This window comes from Phyllostomus discolor, chromosome 1 (assembly GCF_004126475.2).
Source record: "Phyllostomus discolor isolate MPI-MPIP mPhyDis1 chromosome 1, mPhyDis1.pri.v3, whole genome shotgun sequence".
Lineage (NCBI taxonomy): Eukaryota > Metazoa > Chordata > Mammalia > Chiroptera > Phyllostomidae > Phyllostomus > Phyllostomus discolor.
This window is the reverse complement of record NC_040903.2, coordinates 45,714,247-45,736,143: the sequence shown is the minus strand read 5'-3', so window position 1 is coordinate 45,736,143 and position 21,897 is coordinate 45,714,247. Positions and strand designations below refer to the sequence as shown.

The window sequence follows — 21,897 nt, the reverse complement described above, 5'->3', positions numbered from 1 at the left end:
TAATTTATCAATTAACATTTTGAATAATGAATAAAGACACTTACATACTTGTTTACTGTCCAATCTGTGCACAAGAAGATTCTTTCTAGTGTCCAGGCACCATATCGTCCCATTCTGGTCCAGATACCATTTCTTTGTTGTACTATCTTCTTTATTGTCAAGTATATCTCACTCCTGGTTAATTTTATATATGCTAACTCAAGAAAAAGGTAGCAATGCTATTATTACTGATGATAACAATGGCTCCTTAGAGACTGTATTGCAACAGATAAACTATCTTGCCTTGATAGTTCTCTATTATTATGTATTTAGTTTAATACTGGTTTTATAGTTATTCATGATGATGCATTCTCTGTCACATTACCATGAATTCTAGCTTCCAATGACTCTCTTAAATTATCCCTGTTTCATTGATGACAACCACAAATACAAGTCTCTGGTCATCTGAAATTTACTACCATGGCTTTGTCAGCATAAACACATCTTTCAACACTGTTTTTACTGAACTCTCAGACCATAATCACTGCGTTTATAGAATGTGATCTCTGTCAATGTTAACTGCATTTTGGACTTCCACACACAGCAACCAACAGGGAAGGACAGCTGAGGGGCCTGTGTTGAAGCAGCAGGTGTGATCCCATTCCTGAGAGGCATGCTTGGCAGGGCTCAAGATGAACATGGGGGAGCACAAAATGACAGAGGCTGGAAGGACATCAGCTGGAAGGGCCCAGAGGCATTACAGAGCGCTCAAAAGAGATAGACTTGTCCACCCCTGAAGACTGCATCATAATTGATTTGAGTTTGTGAAGAAATTAGAACACCCACCCTGGTTGCCATGGGCAGGGAGTCACCTTTGTGTGTGGTCAACAGAGGCTGCCCCATTGGAACACAGACAGGAAAGAGCTGCCCACACATGCACATCATGCCAAAGTTCAATCAAATGCCCAGACCCCAAATTCAAGTTGTGTCTAATGTGAGTGGGTCACCCAAAACACACAAGTCTTAGTCTCACTGAAGGAGGGAGGGGGGAAATGGATCTGACTCAAGTAACTTTGGAAAATGATTTTTAAAGATAAAGGGAACTGTACATAAACACTATACTCTAGTTGTAAATTTATTTCTCTTGGAGGTATGGGTCAACAATTCTGAAACTCCTTAACATGTATCCTGAGGTCGAACAATAAGTAAATGGATGGTAGATAGTGGTAGCCCAATTTTTCACTGTCAAAGAGGGAAGTTACAAATAAACAAGGAAGGAAGACAAATAAACTCTGTGGTTCTGGGGCAGAGTCAGAGATATCAGGATGAGCTCATATTTAGCCATATGGGTAGACAGATAAATAGATACAGAAATAATTACAGTGATGTATATGTACATGGGATAGCATACCAACCTACGTTTTTAGCTCTGTTCCCTGAAACAATCCAGAAGCACTGATATTGCATTAGCAATGAGCTCACTCCGTGCTCAGAACTTTGTTTCTAATAGCATTTTGTAGTAAACAGAACCAGAACTCTTAAAGAAATGGTAATTTCCAGGACTGAAGGAAGGAAAAGTGCATAATGTGCCTGAAGAATTTTGTAGTGCTAGAAATTTAGGATGTGTTAAAAAAACAAAGTGAAGGGGCATGTGCAAGGGACACAAGGAGCCAACTTGAGAACCTATGGAAGCCAAAGGAGGAATAACTTAAGTCACAATATCAATAATGTAGCATTGAATTATAACCCAAAGTACAAAATAAGTATACATGAGTTCATAGTGGTATAAATAATTAAATAAATACATGAAGTGGCAAACCTTTCTTACAAAAGAATCCTGAATATATATGTTGATACTATTCATCCTTCCAGGAACTTCATCTCCTCTGTCACTCCTATTGAGGGTGAGCTAGATTTAGTGACTTGCTTTTAAAACCAGATGGAGAAAGAGCAAAATAATAACTATACAGTGGAGAAAACTGGCAAATACTACCTTAACCAACTGCTCAATCCTAACATCCCTGGTGATAAGTCATGTGACTATCCTGTACTTGTTGATAGGAAATGAGAAGACCGCTTCACATACAGGCATGCACACACACCACAGTGTGTCTGCATCCTTCTGGTGGCCCAGTCCGCTGCCCTGTGTGGTGAAAATCACACAGTGAAAGTCATCCAGCCAGAACGGTGCACTTTCCAGGCCACTGTCTCAGAACCAGAAAGGCCATTGGGCTCCTGGATCGCTTTTAGGCTCAACTATTTGGGCAACTTCAGGAATCTGGTTCACCCTGCTCCAGGAGTCTGACATTCTGGAACATCTTTCTCCAAAAGTTTTAAGTCTCCCTTCAGTGCCTGGACTGCAAAGCCTTCCTGGTAAGTGTGCTGAGACCTAGCACAGTGGCGGTCCAGTTACATGGAAATGCCTTACTCACAATTCCCTACGTCTGCCTCTGAGGCCCTCAACAGAATACTCCATCTCCATTCTCCCCTCCCAGGCTCTTTTCAACCTTTGTGACAACTGTAGCCAATGTGGAAAAGTATCTGATATGGTCAACATGAGGCCAAAGTGGGGGTTGGGTGTGGATGCGGGAGAGTGTGGTACAAAACACTCCAGATACAAAAGGAGACTTTTTTTAAACTTGGTATCAAAATCTTTTGCAAGCATGATACTTAAAATTATAAAGCATTATTATTATTGACAAAAGTTGTGAAATGACATGTACAGTATGAAATCAATTCTGCAGAAATAAAAAGTATACAAATTAACAAGGCTATAAATGACTTTTAAGTAGGTAAATTCATAGACAATGGTCTGATGTCAGCAACTACCTCTGGGACCAGAGGAAAGAGGCCCAATATTGAGTATAATATTTTTATTTTTACAAGAAAATGTTACCCTCTAACTTTTGTACTTTCTCAATTCAGTGTACCTTACTCACGCCTCACTGCACTTTGTCCAGATCTCCTAACTCCCTCTTCCACTAATGCTTCTTCAAAACTGTTAAATTTTGTACACTCTTTATGTATTGTCATCCTAGACTGTTAAATTTCTTCTAGGGTCAGTGTTCTCTCCCACTCAGTTGACTATCCTTATAATCATTTCTACCTTCTTTGTCCTTCACATTTGTTAGGGAGTTCTGGTGCTTAGAGAGTTCTGGTACTAAGTTTTGTATACTCTACCTATACTGCAATCTTTACTCTTTTACTCAGAATTATCATAATGTTAAAATATTACTTTAGATGTTTATAATCAACAACTCAGAGGAGTATTAATGTTTCTTTTAATTAATGAGCCCATTAGGAACTAGAAGGTGTCGGCCGAAGTGGGGAGAGAGAGAACGGCAAGACTTTCACAGAACCGATGAAATTTTCAGGATGGCAACTACTCTTTGAAAAATAATAGTCCTGAGCCATAATATTAGAATTTTAAATTTTTAATTAATTGCGGCACACAGAAAGGAGGCAAAATATTTAAAGAAATTTGTTTTTTAGATAGGTTGTTGGTTTTACACCAAACAGAAGGAAAAACAGATGAGTAAGCTTTGGGTCTTCATCTCCCTTTCTTCCAGGGGAGGCTGTAAAACAAAAGGACAAATATAAGTACTATTTCTAAAACAGGATGTGTTTTCAAATCTATTTAAAGGAATATCAAATTGCTTAGATTGTCTTTCAGCAATTGCAATTTTCACCAGTGAAAATAAAACAAGATGTCTCCACCAAGTTAGACCTCTAAGAAGAAAATCTGGACAGTTAGGACTAGAACAAAACACAATTGGAAACTACCAAATTTGCAGAGATACAAAGTTGCTTCTTTGCCTGGATGCACAACGGGTAAGTATTATCACGTGGGCAAAGAATACATTCAAGTCTAGCAGTGGAATGAACATCATGGTCAGTTTGGAAAATTCATACTAAAATATAGTTGAACAACTTGTTTTTAGAAAGAAAGTTTATCCTATTTTCAAAAAATTTCCCCCAAAATATTATAACCAAAATGGATAAAAGCTGTATGTGGTCAGACATCTAAATTTTAAAGTAGGCTTTTTTATCCAAAGAAGAGAATATCTATTAAAACTTAGCATGTTGACACACTGGAAACTTAGTAGTACATTACTTACTGTTAAGTATAGTTCACATAAAGTAAATCTATCATATTCTCCAATGACATGAATTTGTTATTGAGCTATTAGGTTGACTTTGTGAATCATCATCTTTCAACTTTTCATTTAACTACAAAAATGCATATTGTCCAGGCTAATACTTGGAGTTATCCACTGATGAATCATTATTTAGTTGGATGACTCTGTCTACTGCTTCACCTTAGGTCAGAACAGGTCAGTGATTAACTGTCAAGGTCAGGTTTGAATACTGAGCTGTGGCTCCACCTCTCACCAGGTGCATGATCCTTGGGTAAACTACTTAGCCCATGCTTTGATCTTTGCTTTCATTTTCTCATCTGAAATATGGAAATACTAATGGAACTCAACTCAGGCAAGTATTTTGAGAATTAAATAAGTTAATGTATACAAGGAGCTTAAAACAATGATCGGCAATAGTCCATATGGCTATCAGCAAATGGTCAGTTGATCTTTGCTATTTTAATATTAACTATTATGATTAATTTTTTAATTAAAATCCAGAGTATAGTTACCTGAGGTACTTGGGGTTTTTCGGTCTTTAGGCCAACTCAGCTTGACTTGAAGCAACAAGTTTTGGTCCCTGAATACAAAGAAATGACAGATTTAGGGGAAGTATTAGCATCATTATTAAGATAAAAATTAATATTTATACAGCCATTGATTATTACAAAGTAATTTTCTATGCTCGCATGCTGTAATTCCAGCTTAGCACTAAAATCTCTAAAAGGAAACTTACTGACACCCATTGCCCCCAAAGGAACAAAAACATTACTAATGTTAAGTCATAGGGAAAAATATTAAATGACTCAGGAATTTCAATGTAAACTTCCCCACTAACTTGTCAAATCAAGCACTCAGATTCAACCAAATCACAAACCAGCACTTCTAAAAATATGTTTATACAAATTAATGTTTTGGTTTCATGATACCAAAAGATTTCAGAACTTCTGAATACTTCTATCTGTATTTATAAACATCCCAACTTTGGAAAAAGAACAAATATCACAAACATTTAATAATATGCTTTAGTATAGAAGGAGATAGAAAACAAGAGCTAATTTAAATTATTTTCCAGGCAGCTATATGTAGAGTAAGATTCCTGTCCCTCGCAAAAGAGGTGTCCTTCAGATACAGAAACCCCTAAGCCCCAGCCTGACCAAACACAATGACAAAGGAACTTGGGTGCATTAAAATGAGGACGACTCCAGTACCTCCTCAGAGAAGCAGGCCTCTTTGTCAGCTGCTGCACAACACTTCTGTACAAAAGCTGAGAAATTCCCCAAAACAGTTTTCAGTTTTTCCTCGCTGGCTTTAGGCTTGTGTTTCAACAGCTCAACAAGTGCACTGCATTTAAATGAAAACAAAACAGGAAAAGGTTACTCACACACAGAACAATGGAGGCAGTAAAGACAGTAGTCCTGCTGTTTGAAATTACAAGTCAGAGTCAGGCAACTCTGAGCTTGAAGCCAAGGCTTACCTCTGTACACTTCTTCAATAATCTCATTGGCTTAATGAGGGGAATGAAATCTATCTTCAGAGGGTTGATGGAAGGAGCAAATAAAATCATAAATGTATATAGCTCAATGTTTGCAGTGTCGATAAATCTCAAAAAAGCAATAAATGTCTTTTCAGTTAAATTTTTGGAAGAAAATATTATGTCATTGCACTTATAAATTATTCAGATGTTGAAAGTTATGCCATATTGAAGTCTATAGCAAGAGCTATAAAAACTATAGAATAATTTTTAATGATCCTTAAAACTTAATTATCTTGGACTCCAATAAAAAGTTTCTAATCCACCCTGGCTGGTGTGGCTCAGTGGATTGAATGCCAGCCTGTGAACCAAAGGGTTACCAGTTCTATTCCCATCAGGGCACATGCCTGGGGTGTGGGCCAGGTCCCCAGTATGGGGCAAACAAAAGGTAACCACACATTAATGTTTCTTTCCCTCTCTTTCTCCCTCCCTTCCTCTCTCTCTAAAAATAAATAAATAAAATCTTAAAAAAAATAGAAGTTTCTAATATGAGTATATTTATATTTAGTCTTTGGAATTTGACCCATTCAAAATGAATAGGGAAAGCCATAAGAAACAAGACCGTCCAAACTCATGGAAGCTGGTGGCTCTATTTCATTAACATCTGCACACATACAAGTGCTAGGGAAATGTGTGTGAGGGCAATACATTTTGCAATATTACTCTTAAGTGCATGGCCACTATCAGAACCCACCAGAGACAAGAGCAACCTCACGTTACATTTTTAACCCTCTGTGACAGCAGTAGGGAGTCCAGCCTCAGAACTCGAATTTCTACATGTTTTTTATCCCAAATTCCATTCTCATTAGTTACATCTTGGAGATTTGCCTTGCCTGTGGGTTTCCATAGAAGGAACTTAAAATAGAAAGTTATTTTAAGAGTTTTACTAACTGATTTGCTATCTGTACAAATGAATCAGTTAACTGCTCAGCTTTTTTTACAGAGCCTGCACTAAGATATTAGTCTCCTGAGGCCTTTATTCACAAGATTATTCTGAATGATATCTAGGCAAGATTATAATATAGTTTTGTTGTTGTTTGTTCATTTGTTTTGATAAGAAAACAAAAACCTATCCATTTCATTTTTGACACTTTTATCAACTTAAGGCCATTACTTAAATATTATTTTTAAAAATATAATAACTACTTCAGGGAAAGTTATCCAATTAATTTACATTTCTCACTGTTGAGATTACAAACACATGCAGAAGAGAAATATTCCTCACGTTTGTTTCTTGATTTGTTGCTCGTGCTCAGGAAGTGTGCATACATCTGCATGGAAGGTGAATGTTTCAGCAACAAATTCTTTGGGAACAAAGGTTGCATCCAATTCCAGAGCAGAAAAGCATGGCCGTCTGTTCACCAATGATTCTGTGCAGCATTTGGTAACTCTTTCGCTCACTGGTGCCTTCTCATGACGCACGCACAACCCGTTCAGCACCACGGACAGCTGAAGAATAGGGAGTAGGGCAGAAATTCAAAAGAAGCATAACGTAATAGTGCCAACAATAAAATAAATAAGTATGGGGGGGGGGTTACCATAAATTCCTACTTTTCAGTGGACCAAAGGCAGTATTGTATTTTACATAGCAAAAATGAATCTAGGATTGATTTAATTTAGAACTACAAATGATAACATGTTTAAAAGCATTTTCTTTTTTAGATATGCCTACATTTTCAGAATAATCTATTTGAGAAAATAAATTATTAAAACAATTTGAGGTGAATCCTAAGGTATGTATTGCAGTGGAGATAAAGCAGTTTTATATGATACATTAAGCGAAAGACCCCCCCCCCACAAAACTAAAAAATGTTTAAATGCCAAAATGAAACATTAAAAATTCATTGATTTTTTCACAACAATTTATCATCTTTGGGATCTTATCTAAATCCTCATTCTGATACTCAGGAAAATACAGGTAAACAAGTCCTGGCTGCTACTACCTCCTTCTCCCTGCACACACACACACATTAGTTCACCCCTGCTTCTGAAAGTTAGCCTATAAATATCCAAAGATAAAACTGCATCACTATTGATTGATTATATTTTAAAAGACTCACAAAGTCTTCAGCACAGCCCATTCTTTGTGCTTCAGGAAGTTTACAACACCTGGTGCCCACTTTTCCTAGTTTTCTTGAGATATCCACAAGAGTTGGAGTCGATACTTGGGGTGCTCTCTTGGTGTAACGAATTATGAGCCTATAACAAAATAATCCATGTATTTTCAGCAAGGCAAAAACTATTTTCTTCTAACATAGTAGGTGAAGCAGAGAATACTTAGACAAAATCAATTAAAATGGTTTTCTGTGCATAAGATTATCTCCATCTCCATGTTGATGGGGTAGTGTGGGCAAAGGCATTATCCTAAGCAACTATTAAACCTAACTTTAATTTCCACTGGTGTTGAGTAATCTTAGGAAGGTCACTTAGTATAATTCAGTGACATTAATACATTTATTAATTGCTTCTTTCTTTCAGTAAAACCTGATTAGCTTAATATGCAGGGGTGGGCAGAATTAGGTTTACAATTGTTCATATGGAAAAAGACATGCAGGTTATGATTATTACGATAGCTTTATTAACTCTGTGTTTTGTGTATTCACAACTGTAACCCTAATTTGTCCCACCCTGTATATCAGCACTGTGCTAACTTTGGAAGATATGGATGAGTTTTCTCAGCTATAAAATGGGAAGAAATATACCTGACTCAGTGGGGATGGCTCAAGGATTAACTTAAAAGAAATAAAGTATGCAATCAACCAGGCATGATATCTAGCATGTAACAATCATTTATTAAGAATTCCAATCACCATTGGAAGTCAATACTCGAGAGGAGACTTGTTCATTATCATTATCCTTAGCACTCAGAGTTAAAACAGTGCTAACATGTGTAACTATCTGCTGAATGATGTGCCCCTTTTTGTTTGTACCTCCATAGGTAAGCTGATTAGATTAACACATTAGTCTGTCAATGTATATTCCAATACTTCTTGAGCTACTCCTATTCAAGTCCAATTATTTCCTGTTCTGTAAAGTGCTGGTATCTTTAGTTTGTCCATAAAGTATTCCTTAACCTTCAAAGGTCACCCTCAGTTCCTATATCCCATGATTTTGGTATTTTCCTTCCCAGGCTCGAGTCTAACTTTTAAACTACATTCAAATATGGGTCTCTACATCCCATCAACTATTTTATCTCTTCTTTTCCAGTCTTTCTTGATGGAGAATGATTAGAAATATATACTGTATTTTCATGATTGAAAGTTCTATGGCAGGTACTATCTACAAGAGGGAACAAAGAGAAAAATCATAATTATCTTCAGGAGGGCAGGCCCCTTGTAGTACAGGTTTCTCCTGATAGGTGGGTGTTCAAGAAACCCATCTGTATCAGTGTACCAGCTGGTATTGTTTTGAGAGGCTGCATTCAGCTTCAGTGAATTTTTTTTGAAGACTCTTTCAACATGTTTACCCATTCCCTGATGGGTGATTCACAACCACACCTGCCCACCCTGTGCTGAGTGCTCAGCAGTTTTTGACCAAAAACATCATGACCTCCATGCCCCACCCACCCTATTCAGCCAGTTTCATTTGAGGCAACATTTTTTGTTTCCCTGGATGAAAAACGTCCTTAAAGAGAAAGGCTTTGCTGATATAGAATAGGTGAGGGAAAAATTGGGAGAAGCACTAAAAAGCATCAAAATCAATGAGTTCAAAAACTGTTTTGAGCAGTGGAAAAATGCCTTCATAGGTATATTGCACTGAATGGAGAGTATTTTGAAGGTGACTGAAGTTTAAACATGTGAGAATAAATACGCATTTTTTTATAAATAAATTCTGGTTTCTTGGGTCCCCCCTTGTATGTTACATCTTAAAAAAATTACAAACTGATCAGAAAAAATTAGTCGAAAACAAAAATACGTACTCATTTTGGAAGCCATACTCTCCAAGTTTTTCGAACTCTTCACAATTCTTTTTGACTAACTGTGTTGGCTCTTCCACAAGAGGTTTAAATTCATCAAACTGAAAGATAAAAGAATTATATTTACAGGATTCCACCTAAAAACAAGATGCAGGCTCTTTTTTACCCCTCTAGGCAGAATAAGATCCTTTTTCCTTTCTGCCCAAAGCAATGTAAGTAGATCTTTGATGCCAAATCTGTTATAGTACATCCAAACTGTATAGTATGAGTGAGTAAGAATACTCAGGTTCTGGAGTATACTGCTGGTATTTGATCCAGGTCATCCAATTCATTTTCTAGTTGTGGAATTTTACTTCCAATCGCCAAGTTTTAGAAACCTCACCTCTAAAATGGCAATGAAGATGGTGTTTACCTTAGAGAATTCCTCTGTAAAAACAACCTGAGCTAATTAAGGTAAAACTGCTGGGAACATAGTAGAAGTTCAATAAATTACATCTATGATTATAAGCACTATTATTATTAATCCATCCCTCCAGTTGGATCCTGAGATCTCTGAAAGAAGAGGCTGTACCTTGGTTATCAGATCCAGTATGGTGCCTGGCATATAGCAGTTTCTTGGCAGAGGAAAAATATCACTTCCCTATGATTCTAAAGTTTGCAAACCACTATATAGGTTAAAGTGCTAAGTATCCTAAACATGCTAAAAATCCCATTGTAGCATAGCTAAATATGCTAAAAATCCCCCAAAACAGATTTCTTCTTTTTACTTAATTTCTTTTTTTTTTTAAAGATTTTATTTATTTATTTTTAGAGAGGGAAGGGAGGGGGAGAGAGAGAGAGAGAGACAAAGAGAGAGAGAGAAATGTGTGGTTGCTGGGGGTTCTGGCCTGCAACCCAGGAATGTACCCTGGCTGGGAATCGAACCTGGGACACTTTGGTTCCCAGCCCGCGCTCAATCCACTGAGCTACGCCAGCCAGGGTTTTACTTAATTTCTTATAAAGCCAATCTGAAAAATATTCTAAATGAATAGATTTTGCAAACTTCCTTTTAAGATACTAATTCTTAATAAATTGATAAATCTTGAAATTAGGCTAACTTTATATCTAAGTCATATCACTTCTAATATGTATTTAAATTTACTTTATCTAATTTTTTTCAGGAGTGTAAAAACAGAAAAAGCAGGGTCAAGATTTTGTAAAATCTTGACACTGGTCTCTTCAGATCCTTTTTTTCCCCAGACTATTCTAGGTTTTACTAGCTATCCTATTAAAGTTATTTTTTCCCTAAAAATTTTTTAAACATTTTTTTCAGATTTTATTTATTTACTTTTAGAGAAAGGAGAAGGGAGGGAGAAAGAGAGGTAGAGAACCATCAATGTGCAAGAGAGACATTTATCAGTTGCCTCTTGCATGCCCCTGACTGGGGACCTGGCCCACAACCCAGACATGTGGCCTGACCAAAAATCAAACCAGTGACCTTTTGGTTTGCAGGCCTGTGGTCAGTTCACTGAGCCACACGAGCAAGAGAGTCACTAAAATTTTTAAGAGCAAAAGATTGAAACCATCTGAAGAGAATGTCTCAATTTTACTATATAACATTTTGCATTCTGGCATTATTCTTTCCCTTATTATTGGAACCTCCAGTCAAAGAGCTACATGTTTTTTCCTTTGAGAAACCTACCACTTTGGAATAGCAAGCATGAGGATCCGCGGTGGCACAGCACTTTTCCAGTGTGGTTTCGTATTGCTTGGCAAGTCTCAGTAACAATGAGACAGAATATTCAGGATGTCTTCTTGAATATTCATACAAAAACCTAATTACGATGAAAGTAGAATAGAGTTAGCGGGACTAATAAGCAAGAAAAAGCACATAACTAATCATAAGAATAACTCATATGCTGATGGTCTCAATTTGACTAAACCCCATGCAGTAAAGCTTGGTGCCCAAGGGTCTGGGGATCAGAGTTAAAGCTACCTTCATTCAAATCCTTGCTTTGGCACTTACTGCACTCTATCACCTTAGGTAATTTATTAAAACTATCAGAACTCTAGTTTGCTCCTCTTTAGAATGGAGATAACAATAGGTTATCCCATAAAGTGGATTGTGAGAAATACATGACAGAATTTATACATACCTCACACTGACACATATTAAATGTTTGATAAATGACATCTGTTATTACATATATTTTGTTTGATTTGGACTACATCTCAAAAAGGTTCGGATAGATAGATATTTATAAATTTTTCTTTTTCTTCTCTGTATGAATGAAATCTTGAAGGGTACATAATTTTACAAATTATGTTTTTGGTGCACATAATATTATTATGCTCCAATAATAAAAATTCAAAGTTTATCATCACTGACTATATATGATCATTTATCTTTTCATATAGTGCGTACTGCCTCGATGTGTTACTGGACATCTGGCCTTTGCAAACAAATATAAAGCACCTGGCAGCAGATTCCATACTTCTCTTTATACTTCTTTGCTCTCATCAGATAGAGGGATAGATAGATGGGTAGACAGACAGATAGACAGATACAGAGACATAAAGATGCATTGCATATATTCATATGTATGTATCACGTAAGTTTTAGAAATACTTTTTGAATAAATAAATGAATAATATGTATATAATTTATGTGTACATAAAAATGTTTCTAGAAGTATTTCCAGAAGTAGCCCTAAGGAGTAAGGAATGGAGGGGTGGCTGACAGAAACTTCTACCTATTACTTTTATACTCTTCTTTATTGATTGAGTTTTTGCCATGAGCAGGTATTATTGTGACACTATTTTAAAACTAATTAATTTTTTGAAAAAAATTTTAAAGGCTTAAAGAGGAATGGATAACTAAGTATTACAGGAAACAATTGTGACAACTCCAAAGAAAAGTCTAGAATTGTTTCCTAAATCCTCAGGCCATATAAAAGCCATGACAGGATAATTCCTTATCCACTTACGAGCCCAGGAAGGGATCTTTTGCCTCCTTGTAGTTAGTGCAAACATCTTTATCTTCAGCAAAAGTAGCAGCTAGTGGGGTCAGGTCAGTGGGCAAGTCATCATTTTCCAGCTCAGAAAGGCAGTGGGATTTTTCCAATGTAGGCTTATCACAGCATTGCTTCACTTTTGAGGAGATTGAATCTTTATTCTCACACATATACTTGGCAATATCCTCCTATAAGCAATTTGATGAAAATTACTCAATATAAATATACATCATTATACTTTCTCTACAGACTTTTATTATGTTGGCAGAACATGTCTCATTACATTCTAAAGCCATATACATACCAATCTGCCTTCTATGAACATTTTCAGCCTGTGCTCCTAAACCTGGAGACACAGAACCTACTAAAACATTTCCATTTGATTAAAATCTACTCAGTAACAGGGGCCCATATCAGTTATTTATTAATTTTATATTTCTACTGTTAAGGCATTTTAGTTTTGTAATTAAAATCTAGTATTAAATGGATGGGTGAAAAAGACAAAGGGATTAAGAAGTACAAATCTATAGTTACAGAATAACCACAGAGATGGGTGCTTGAAACATCAGGCAGTCACTCTGTACTGTAAAGTACCTGATTTTCTAACCACTATGCTGTACATCCAAAACTAATACAGAATCTTATTGAATGTAAACTGTAATTGAAAAGTAAATATATATACTGCATATTTTAAAAACCCATATTGTTTTTTCCAAATATTCCCCAACATTAATTGCAGACATCTTAAAGTCAAATAACTAAATAAAGTGTGAGAGATTTTTGAAGGATTAGTCAAACTTGTGCTCACAGACCTGCTTACACATGTGAAATATCTGCCTTAATTTTTCCAGAAAGTGTTCTAAGAGGTTAGGATTCTAGTATTTGGTCATATATTTAAGTTTTTTTTGGGGGGGGGATATGTCATGCTAAATATTTGTATGTTGAGGGAGAACATATAGAAAAAATCACATAATTTCCAAAGGTCTTTTCAGCTCTTCTCCAACTCTACCCATCTTCCCAAAAAGTCTTCTGAGAAATCTACCTTTGCACCTGTCCTACTTCACTTTAAGCCTTTGTTCTCAGAATATGACTCATAGGAATTACAAATTAGTGAATATGTTTATCAGTCAGTTGGATAGCCAGGGTTATTTTTTTTTAAGTACCATAAGTCAGGGAAAGAACTGAGCATATTGGGCATAAATGACCATTTCAAATCACTGCCAGCTGTCACCAAGTACACTAAACAAATTCATTTTATCAACTGAAGCATGTGACCAAAGCAAAGCTACTAAGGAGAATAGTGAGGATTCTTTACCCTGTCATCGGCACACTCAAGCAGGTCCCCAGTGCAGCATTCCTTGTGGACTTTGGCAAGATCATTCACCAGCTTGGTAACCTCCGTAAAATCCGCCTTGGGAAATTTCTGGCTCAAGCGAGCTATGGACCTAAAAAGAAAATCCCCCCATCAAACTTTATTAACATGCAATATTTTATGTGAAAGCACTAGGAAAATAACACTTATAGCAAAAAAATCAGGACCAAATGAAATATGGAAATAATTTCTAAAATTCATTAGTTCTTATTTTAGTGCTGGTTCTGAACCAAATAGTTATCTTAGGGCAAAATGCTTCCTTAAGGAAGAATTACGCTGTGTAAAAGTGCATGGTGAGTAGCAAGAAGGCAGCAGTTCACGAAGTCAGAAATCGAAGAGGAATTCTAAAAGAGGTGACATCTGAGAAGCATCAGGTTTGGAACCCAGATCTGACTTCCAGATCTGACTTTACTGCTGACTAGCGGTGTCCTTCTAGGTGAATTCCTTAGACTCTCTTGAGCTTCATCCCCTGCAGCATCATAACTGCATGCTGAATCACAGGATTGTTGTGAGGGTTAAATCACATAATGCATAGGAAAGCATTTTGTAAACTGGAAAGGGTTGTGCAAACTCCAGTTATCTTTTATGTTTTTCCCCCCATTTAAAAGCCTTTTTCCTGACTTCTGAAGGACTCTGAGAAAAGAAATTGTATAACTTTCCAAAATTAGGGAGCTTTAAGCTTATTTTTTACCATGAAATTGATCCAGCACAGTCTCTAAGCCCAATGATGAAATGTAAAAGGCTAACTAATATCCACGTGCTTTCACAAATCATTTTAGAGCTGCCTAAATCAGATCAAAGACACTTCTTACCCCCAAACAGTCACAGCCTGTTTAATTGTGTATTGTTTCACTTTGTGGCTCTTTTGTTTATTTGTTTGATATTAATGGTGTTGGTGATAGAGGTGAAAGGCAGGTAGTGCAAATGATGGTTTGTAGAGACCTTGCAAAATGTCTATTATTTCCATTGTATCTTCTGTTTGTGTTGATTAATTGTTGACTAGCAAGGGAGAGATTGGTGACTGGAGTGCAGAGGTTTTTGGCTCCGATATTAAAGGATATTCCTAGAACCAGCTAGGTAATATAAAAATTAAGGCCCAGGCAAAAACAAGAAATTGAGAACAGAGCTGGACCTATAACCTTTTATGGCTGAATTTAATTATCAGAACGTAAAAGGACAAGCAGACAGCTTCAGATAATCGCATGGGACAGAGGAAGATAAAGTGAAATAAAAGACCCTAACTACAACTGTATAAAAATAGTAGACAATTAGAATAAGATCTCTATGAAAAAGGGGAAGGGAGTAAGAAATACAAATCGGTAGTAACAGAACAGTCTTGGAATGAGAAATATAGCACAGGAAACACAGTTGATGATATTCTAGTAACTATGCACAGTGTCAGATGCGTATGAGATTAGTATGTCATACGTCTAATCACTGGGGTGCATACCTGAAACTAGTATAATATTATGTATCAACTATAATTAAAAAATAAAAAATGACTTAAAAAAGGAATAAGATCCATAATCTTTATAAATAAATAGGAGTTTAAATATTTGTCCTAGCATAACAAAAAATGATATCCTCTAATTTTTTGACTACCTTGAAAAAATATGATAAAAAATAATGATAAATTGTCTTTTATGCCCTGATCTTTTACTTCTATTAAGTTTCTACCTTTATATAACCAAAAAGATATATATGAAGGCACTATATAAGTACTCATATAAACATACAATTTTGTCAATGGAACCACCACCATTTACATCATTATAAAGTACAAAACTAAATTTAAAATACCATGCTTTGAAAGCTCTCTCTCCGAATTTTTCAAGACTGGAGCACTTCAGTCTCTGTCCGGCAGATGAGGCCAGTATTTTGATCCTCAAATCATCCAACTGAAAAAAGAAATAATTTTGAAAATATTTTTAAAGATTCTACATGAAACACCCCTTCATAAGTGCACATAGACTGTGACAAATTAAGTTTTAAAGATACAATATACACCTAAATTCCCAAGTACTCACTATTGGCAAATAATTATTTTGTTTATGTAGTTAGAGGACAAATCATCTGGCCTTAGTGGAAACCCCTAGTAGTTAACAGCCAGCATGCTGGCATTGCCATGAAAAATGGAACTGATGAGAAAGGTGGAAGAACAGAGTACACTATTATCTCAGGGAATATAATTTTGCTGACATCTTAATTTTGCATAAATTAATTTCAATCCCTCCTCCACCAACTTTCACATCAATAAAGCCTCTAGAAAAGATGATGCAGAACATAATAAATATTTATAAAATGAATGAATGAATCCATGTTTCTAGATGCAGTGAAAATCTCCACTTTGCATTTCCTTCTCAATAAGAAACATTCATGAAAAAATAAACAAAAACTGTGACCCTTTGCTGTGTGATTTTACTGATGAGCTTCTGTATTTCACTGCAAAAAGAAGAGGGATATTTAGATATATACACAGTGATTCCCTCTATCTGATTCACTTTGGCAAGAGTTAGAAAGAGGAAGGAGGATGTCATAGGCCTTCAAAATGGGTAAAAAATACATGAGGTGGATAAGAGTAAGGAAGGCTTTTTTGACCACGTAAAAAAATTTAACATCAGAGACTCAGGTGCCCCAAATCTAGCTGTAAGATATCCCAAATGGGAGCTTTGAGTGCGAACTGGTTCTTCTAGTCTTCTACCGGGGCATACCTTTGGTCCCAGGCAGGCGGCTTTGTCAGCAGCTTGGCAGCATTCTGTCAAAACTGCTTTATGCTCTTGAGCATAGTAAAGGAGTTCTGGGGCATAAAAGTAAGGATGTCTTCTGGCAATTTCATATAAATATCTGAATTTTTAAAAAGAAGAACAGGCAGTCATTTTTCTGTAACAGACAGTATTAGAGGAACAATTAATATCAATATTTTCCCTAGAAACTCCAAAACCCAAAGACATCTGACCTACCAATTAAACTCACTGTACACATGATGACCTTCCCTTTGTCATTTTTAAAGCCAGTGAAAAAATTAAACACGTATATATGTACATATATACAGCATATACACATACATAAAAGAGTTAATATTGGTGATATAAGGTTATTAACTAAAATGAAATTAATTTTGAGAATAAATATATATCTTCACAATATCTTAGTACATGTCAATTTTTTTCATGCAGATCATGTCTTGTTTCAATGAATTTCAAAAGATCTTTGATCAAATTTTTTATTGTGTAAAATTGTATAGCATCAAATATTACTTCCTTGGAAATTGCCATAGAACAAACGCTTCTAAGTCTTAATGTGGAAAATATCTTTGTTGTAGTAATAGTTATAATGAGTCTTGACCTGTTTTAGAATTTTTAATTTTGAAGCGTTAAAAATCTGATGACTTACGTTCCCAAAAACTTCTGTGTGTTTTCCTGAAAGGAAGCACACAGCGCGTCGGGCTCTGGTCTCACCAGCGCAGGCAGGCTTGGATCATCGTCCTTGTACTTCAGGAAGCACTCATGCTTCTCAGCCTCTGGCTTGCTACAGCAGTCGGCCAACTCGCCATAGGTTTCACGAAGAGATGCAACCCCACACAATTTCTCTGCGAAAAGGATGTGCTGAATGGAAGAGAAAAGGCTTTACATTGCTGGGCAGTTGTTTATTTTCCTCATACTCAAAGAACAGTGTTAAAAATGTGTACTGGTAAACCTTGGTGAGGAAATCATATAAAAATCCACTTTTTTCCCTCAGGTTTAAGGAGCTTCCCTTGATTTGACCATCTACATGTATGGTAATTAGTTAAGAAGTAACTGTCTCACTCTTAGTCTCTGGGTAAAACAGAAGGGCAAAATGACAGTCGATGGCTTTAAAGCATGAATGTTACTTGAATTCCCACCTGAGGCTAAAAGAGTAGAAGTGATCATGGTAAATAAACATCAAGGGGAAATAATCCTCTAAGTAGCAGGCGAACTCGCACTAGAGAGGAAAGTGTTGGGGCAGTCACTCATCTGATCTGCTCCTTTGTGAGAGGTCCAGCTGTCACTGTGCCCTTCTGTTTCATCCACTGCAACTAGTATAGTGTGACAGTTACTTCTTAAGAAATTACACGTAGATGGTCCAACTGAGAAGTAACACAGTTTTCTATACATTAATTGTTATTGCATTAAAACATAGATCTTTTTGTTTTAGAAATATTTGCCTCAAAGCACATTCTATTAAATGAATTCTTTTCATCCCCATTAATTTTTAGTATGAAAATAACTGTAACTCCAGGGAAAATATGCTGTTCAAGACAGAATTTATCAATTTTCAAAAAGTGCATTTTTAAAATTTATATTTAGAGCCATAACACTGTGTGACATTAAAGTACTGATTCTGACTTGAGGGACAGAAAAGATGAGATGAGGAAAAGCTTCAGTGACAAATAAGCAGACTTGCCCTCCAGAAAGGTATATGTAAAGTGTGTGGTGAGAGAAACGCAAGCCTCTCTTTGTATTACAGTCCTACCTACAAATACCAAAAGCTCAAAGTTCTTTAAAACATATGAATGTCACAATATTTCATTGTATGTAAAAATATAAATATCCCTAAAGTGAGGACTATATACCTGGACTACTATTTTACCCCAGTAATAAAATTAGCACAAAAATCAGCTAAGTGCTTTCTAAAGGTTAAAAAGCTTACTATCCCCATCAGCCACTATGAAAACAAATTAAATTTTAGATTTTAAAAAGAGACTTTTACAAATGACAGATTTCCATATAAATACACTATGACCATTGTGAGTGGTCTCAATGAAGGAATGTTTTTTAAATTGTGGGCATAGCTAGAATTTCTCCATCTTTACCCATTTGTGAGTGTTGCTTACAAAAGTGGTCTTTTAATAATTAAGAAAGCCAAAAGGGGACGTGTCCCCTTTGTAATGACAAGGATTATTTCAAATAACAAGATATTATAAGAGACCACTCTGCATGGCATGGGCCCAGACAGAATCCGCACCCACAGATAGGTTCTCCTGTGGGGAATTAGGCCTGCATTGTACCTAGACTGCTATGAGACTTGCTTTTGCTAAAACTCCCTCACCATGAACTGAGGCAGCAAACATTTACTGCAAAGTAACTTCCTAAAATCCATGCTAAACCTTCCAAGGAGGAGTGTAACCAGTTCAACCACTTTTGTCCTTTCATTTGCAAATATCCCTCTTCTGTGATGTGATTAACGGCATCGGATCCTTTGTTTTCAGTGAAAGGTAACCACCTAAAGCCAACCTGTGTATTGTAAATGAGGACCATCGTGTAATGTAGCCAGAAAAGAAATAAAGGCTTGTCATAGCAGAGGCGGCGGCTTTTTCTCCCCTTGAGAGAAAAGCCATGCTCTCCCTTTTCCTCCACAGGACTGGGTAGTCCATGTGAATTTCTCATGCTTCATCCACAATGTGGCAGATCCCACGAGCCGGGGTGCACATCAAGAAATAACAGTCAAAATCACAATGTACTTACAAGGGACTTGCCACAATTTTCAGCTGACTCATCAGCAACACATGTTTTTGCAAAGTCAGTTACTTCTTTTGCTAATTTCACATGGTCATCAAAGGGGGTCTTCTGGAGATTCTGAGAGAAGGCAACCAGCACACTGGAACACAGGGCATAGAAAAATGTTGTATAATGAAACTTTAATATAAAGTAGGTAGTTGCGCTAGGGAGCAAATTGTGTTACCAGTACGTGTTCTATAGTATTTTATACTTCTTACTATTATTGATGAAGCCTAGTCACATCAGCAATGATCTGAGGCCATCTGTGGTTTTCTAAGCAAAGACGATATGTATTTCCACCATGTTTAAATATGTGTGTGCATGTGAGTAAGAGGCACACATATACAGCAAGCAGGTAAAATGCATTCTAAGTGGATCTAATTGTTAAGATGAGAGGCATTAAATAGGCCCTTTGACTATTTAAAACAAAAAAGAACAACCACACACACACCTCCTTTAACTAGTCTGTCGAATGAAATTGACCTTTAAAAAAACTATTTTCTCATTCTTCACTATGTTAAAAAATATATATTAAGATGCTCTCAAGAAGCCACAGATCTATGTCTTAGGTAAAGGAATGTTGAAACTGGCAGGAAAAGGTGCCATATGTTAAAGGCTTTTCCAGCAGCCAGCTTACATAAGAGTTTCAGAGCTATACTTTCCTGTACAGTAGCCATCAGCCACAATTTAAATGTGTGATCTTCAGTTGCACTTTCTATATTTAAAGTTCTCAATAACCACATGTAGCCGGTGGCTACCATATTGGACAGCACTGCTATAGAATATTTTAGTCAATGCAGAAAATTCCATCGGACAATACTGTTCTAGAGTCTGAACGCTGATGACAGGGGAGTATAAGAACTTCAGAATAATAAACAGTGCTTTTAGATCATTAAATTTCACTCTTCAGTATTTTAACTTACAGGCCTTTGAAGTTTTCTTCTCCCAAATCCTTAAACCGGTGAGCAATCTCACTTTTGTCTGGGGGAAAAGAAAGATTTATTGTAATTCTAAAGAAAATAATGGTTATGAAATTATTTTTTGTTTCTCTCCACTTGACTTAGGTATTCATTTGCTCCAAAATACTGGGCTTTGATAACAACAGAAAATCTTATGGTGATGGTGAACTATTTCTTTTCCTTTTAAACAAAAAAGTTAATTACCAATAATACTATTTGAAAAATCACTAAAATCACTAAATATTTATGGCTTTATATTCAAACTTGGATAAGACCTAATGTTCTTAGAATCTATTAAACAATTCTCATCTTTTTTTTCCACTTAAGGTGTTGGAAATATATTAAGATAACTTCCTTAGGGTTCATAACATAAAATATCATCATAGTCTAGTAACTAATGCTAAAGGAAAATTAGTTCTTTAAAAATGAAGGGTTTACTGAAACTTTACTAGGAAAAAATAAATATGAACAATAAAAAATAAAATTCTTACGTGCATCTCGACGGAACACACCCCTGGAGTAGGCAGAGCTGAAAAGAAAGAGAAGGCAAATAAAGGTTACCCACTTCATTGTGCCAGAAGCTTGTGGGGCTGAAAAAAGAAAAAAGGCAGGATGAATAGAGAAATTAGCACTAATATACTTCTTTCACTCATCATTGTAGATTATTAACTAGACTCATCTTTGTATTTCATTGGCTCTCAACTGGTTACAAAATTCATAATGTTCTTGCCAAAAAATTGTTTAACTAAATCCCTTACGTATGTTTGCCATCTGGAACTGTTTGTCAATTCATTAAAGTTATGTAAAACATCTTATCAAATTTTACCTCAGAGTTTAAACAATCTGTACCTGTCATTCCTTAGCATATTTGTTGCATGTGATTTACTTACCATTGGAACACTTTAGTTTGTAAGATTTTCAAAAATTAAGCCAGCACCAAACTGCATAGATGACTAATCCCAAGTGTGCTTTTATTCATGAATAGCTGAAGCAGACTGTCTTTCAGGCCATAAATGAATAGAATTTTTTTTTGAAAAGTCTGCCAATGGAATTATTTCCATTGGAGAAAACTAGTTTTTAAACCCCAAAACTTAAATTAGAAAAGAAAAAACTGTTCAAACTTCCTAAATAGAGAAAATAATTCCTTTTTTGATAAATCATGCCCGCTCTCTGAGGAAAGGTAGGCACCATTTTTATCTGAAATCAGTGTGTAACCCTACCCTTTTTTAATACAAGTTTCCAGGAAAGACTTGATCAAATAATGCAATCCTTATAATTGGTTATAATCGTGTTTCTAATTCACAGAATTAGGCCTTTGTTATATATACATATACATTGTACATATTTTTCATTTAATACATAAAAAGAATAATACTTGTTTCTCCATCTACTTTGCAAAGCAGTATCAAATTCTAATACAATAGTAAATAGAGAAAACCCTCAAATATCAAATTCATCATGATTTTAGAAGCTGAGAATTGATTTT

At 35.9% G+C, this 21,897-nt stretch overlaps 1 protein-coding gene across 1 annotated transcript; it reads right to left on the bottom strand.

The window, feature by feature from the left end:
• Positions 1 to 3,469: 3,469 nt before the first annotated feature.
• ALB (albumin) lies at positions 3,470 to 21,057 on the bottom strand. The gene is made up of 15 exons (XM_028506811.2): positions 20,903 to 21,057; positions 20,376 to 20,433; positions 19,420 to 19,552; positions 17,327 to 17,538; positions 16,645 to 16,777; positions 15,734 to 15,831; positions 13,877 to 14,006; positions 12,535 to 12,749; positions 11,250 to 11,382; positions 9,572 to 9,669; positions 7,713 to 7,851; positions 6,878 to 7,101; positions 5,330 to 5,462; positions 4,631 to 4,698; positions 3,470 to 3,554 (listed from the first exon to the last, which is right to left on the bottom strand). The coding sequence occupies exons 1-14, from the start codon at positions 20,979 to 20,981 to the stop codon at positions 4,657 to 4,659; spliced, it is 1,827 nt and encodes a 608-aa protein (XP_028362612.1). The 5' UTR covers positions 20,982 to 21,057; the 3' UTR covers positions 3,470 to 3,554; positions 4,631 to 4,656.
• Between the last annotated feature and the right edge of the window lie 840 nt (positions 21,058 to 21,897).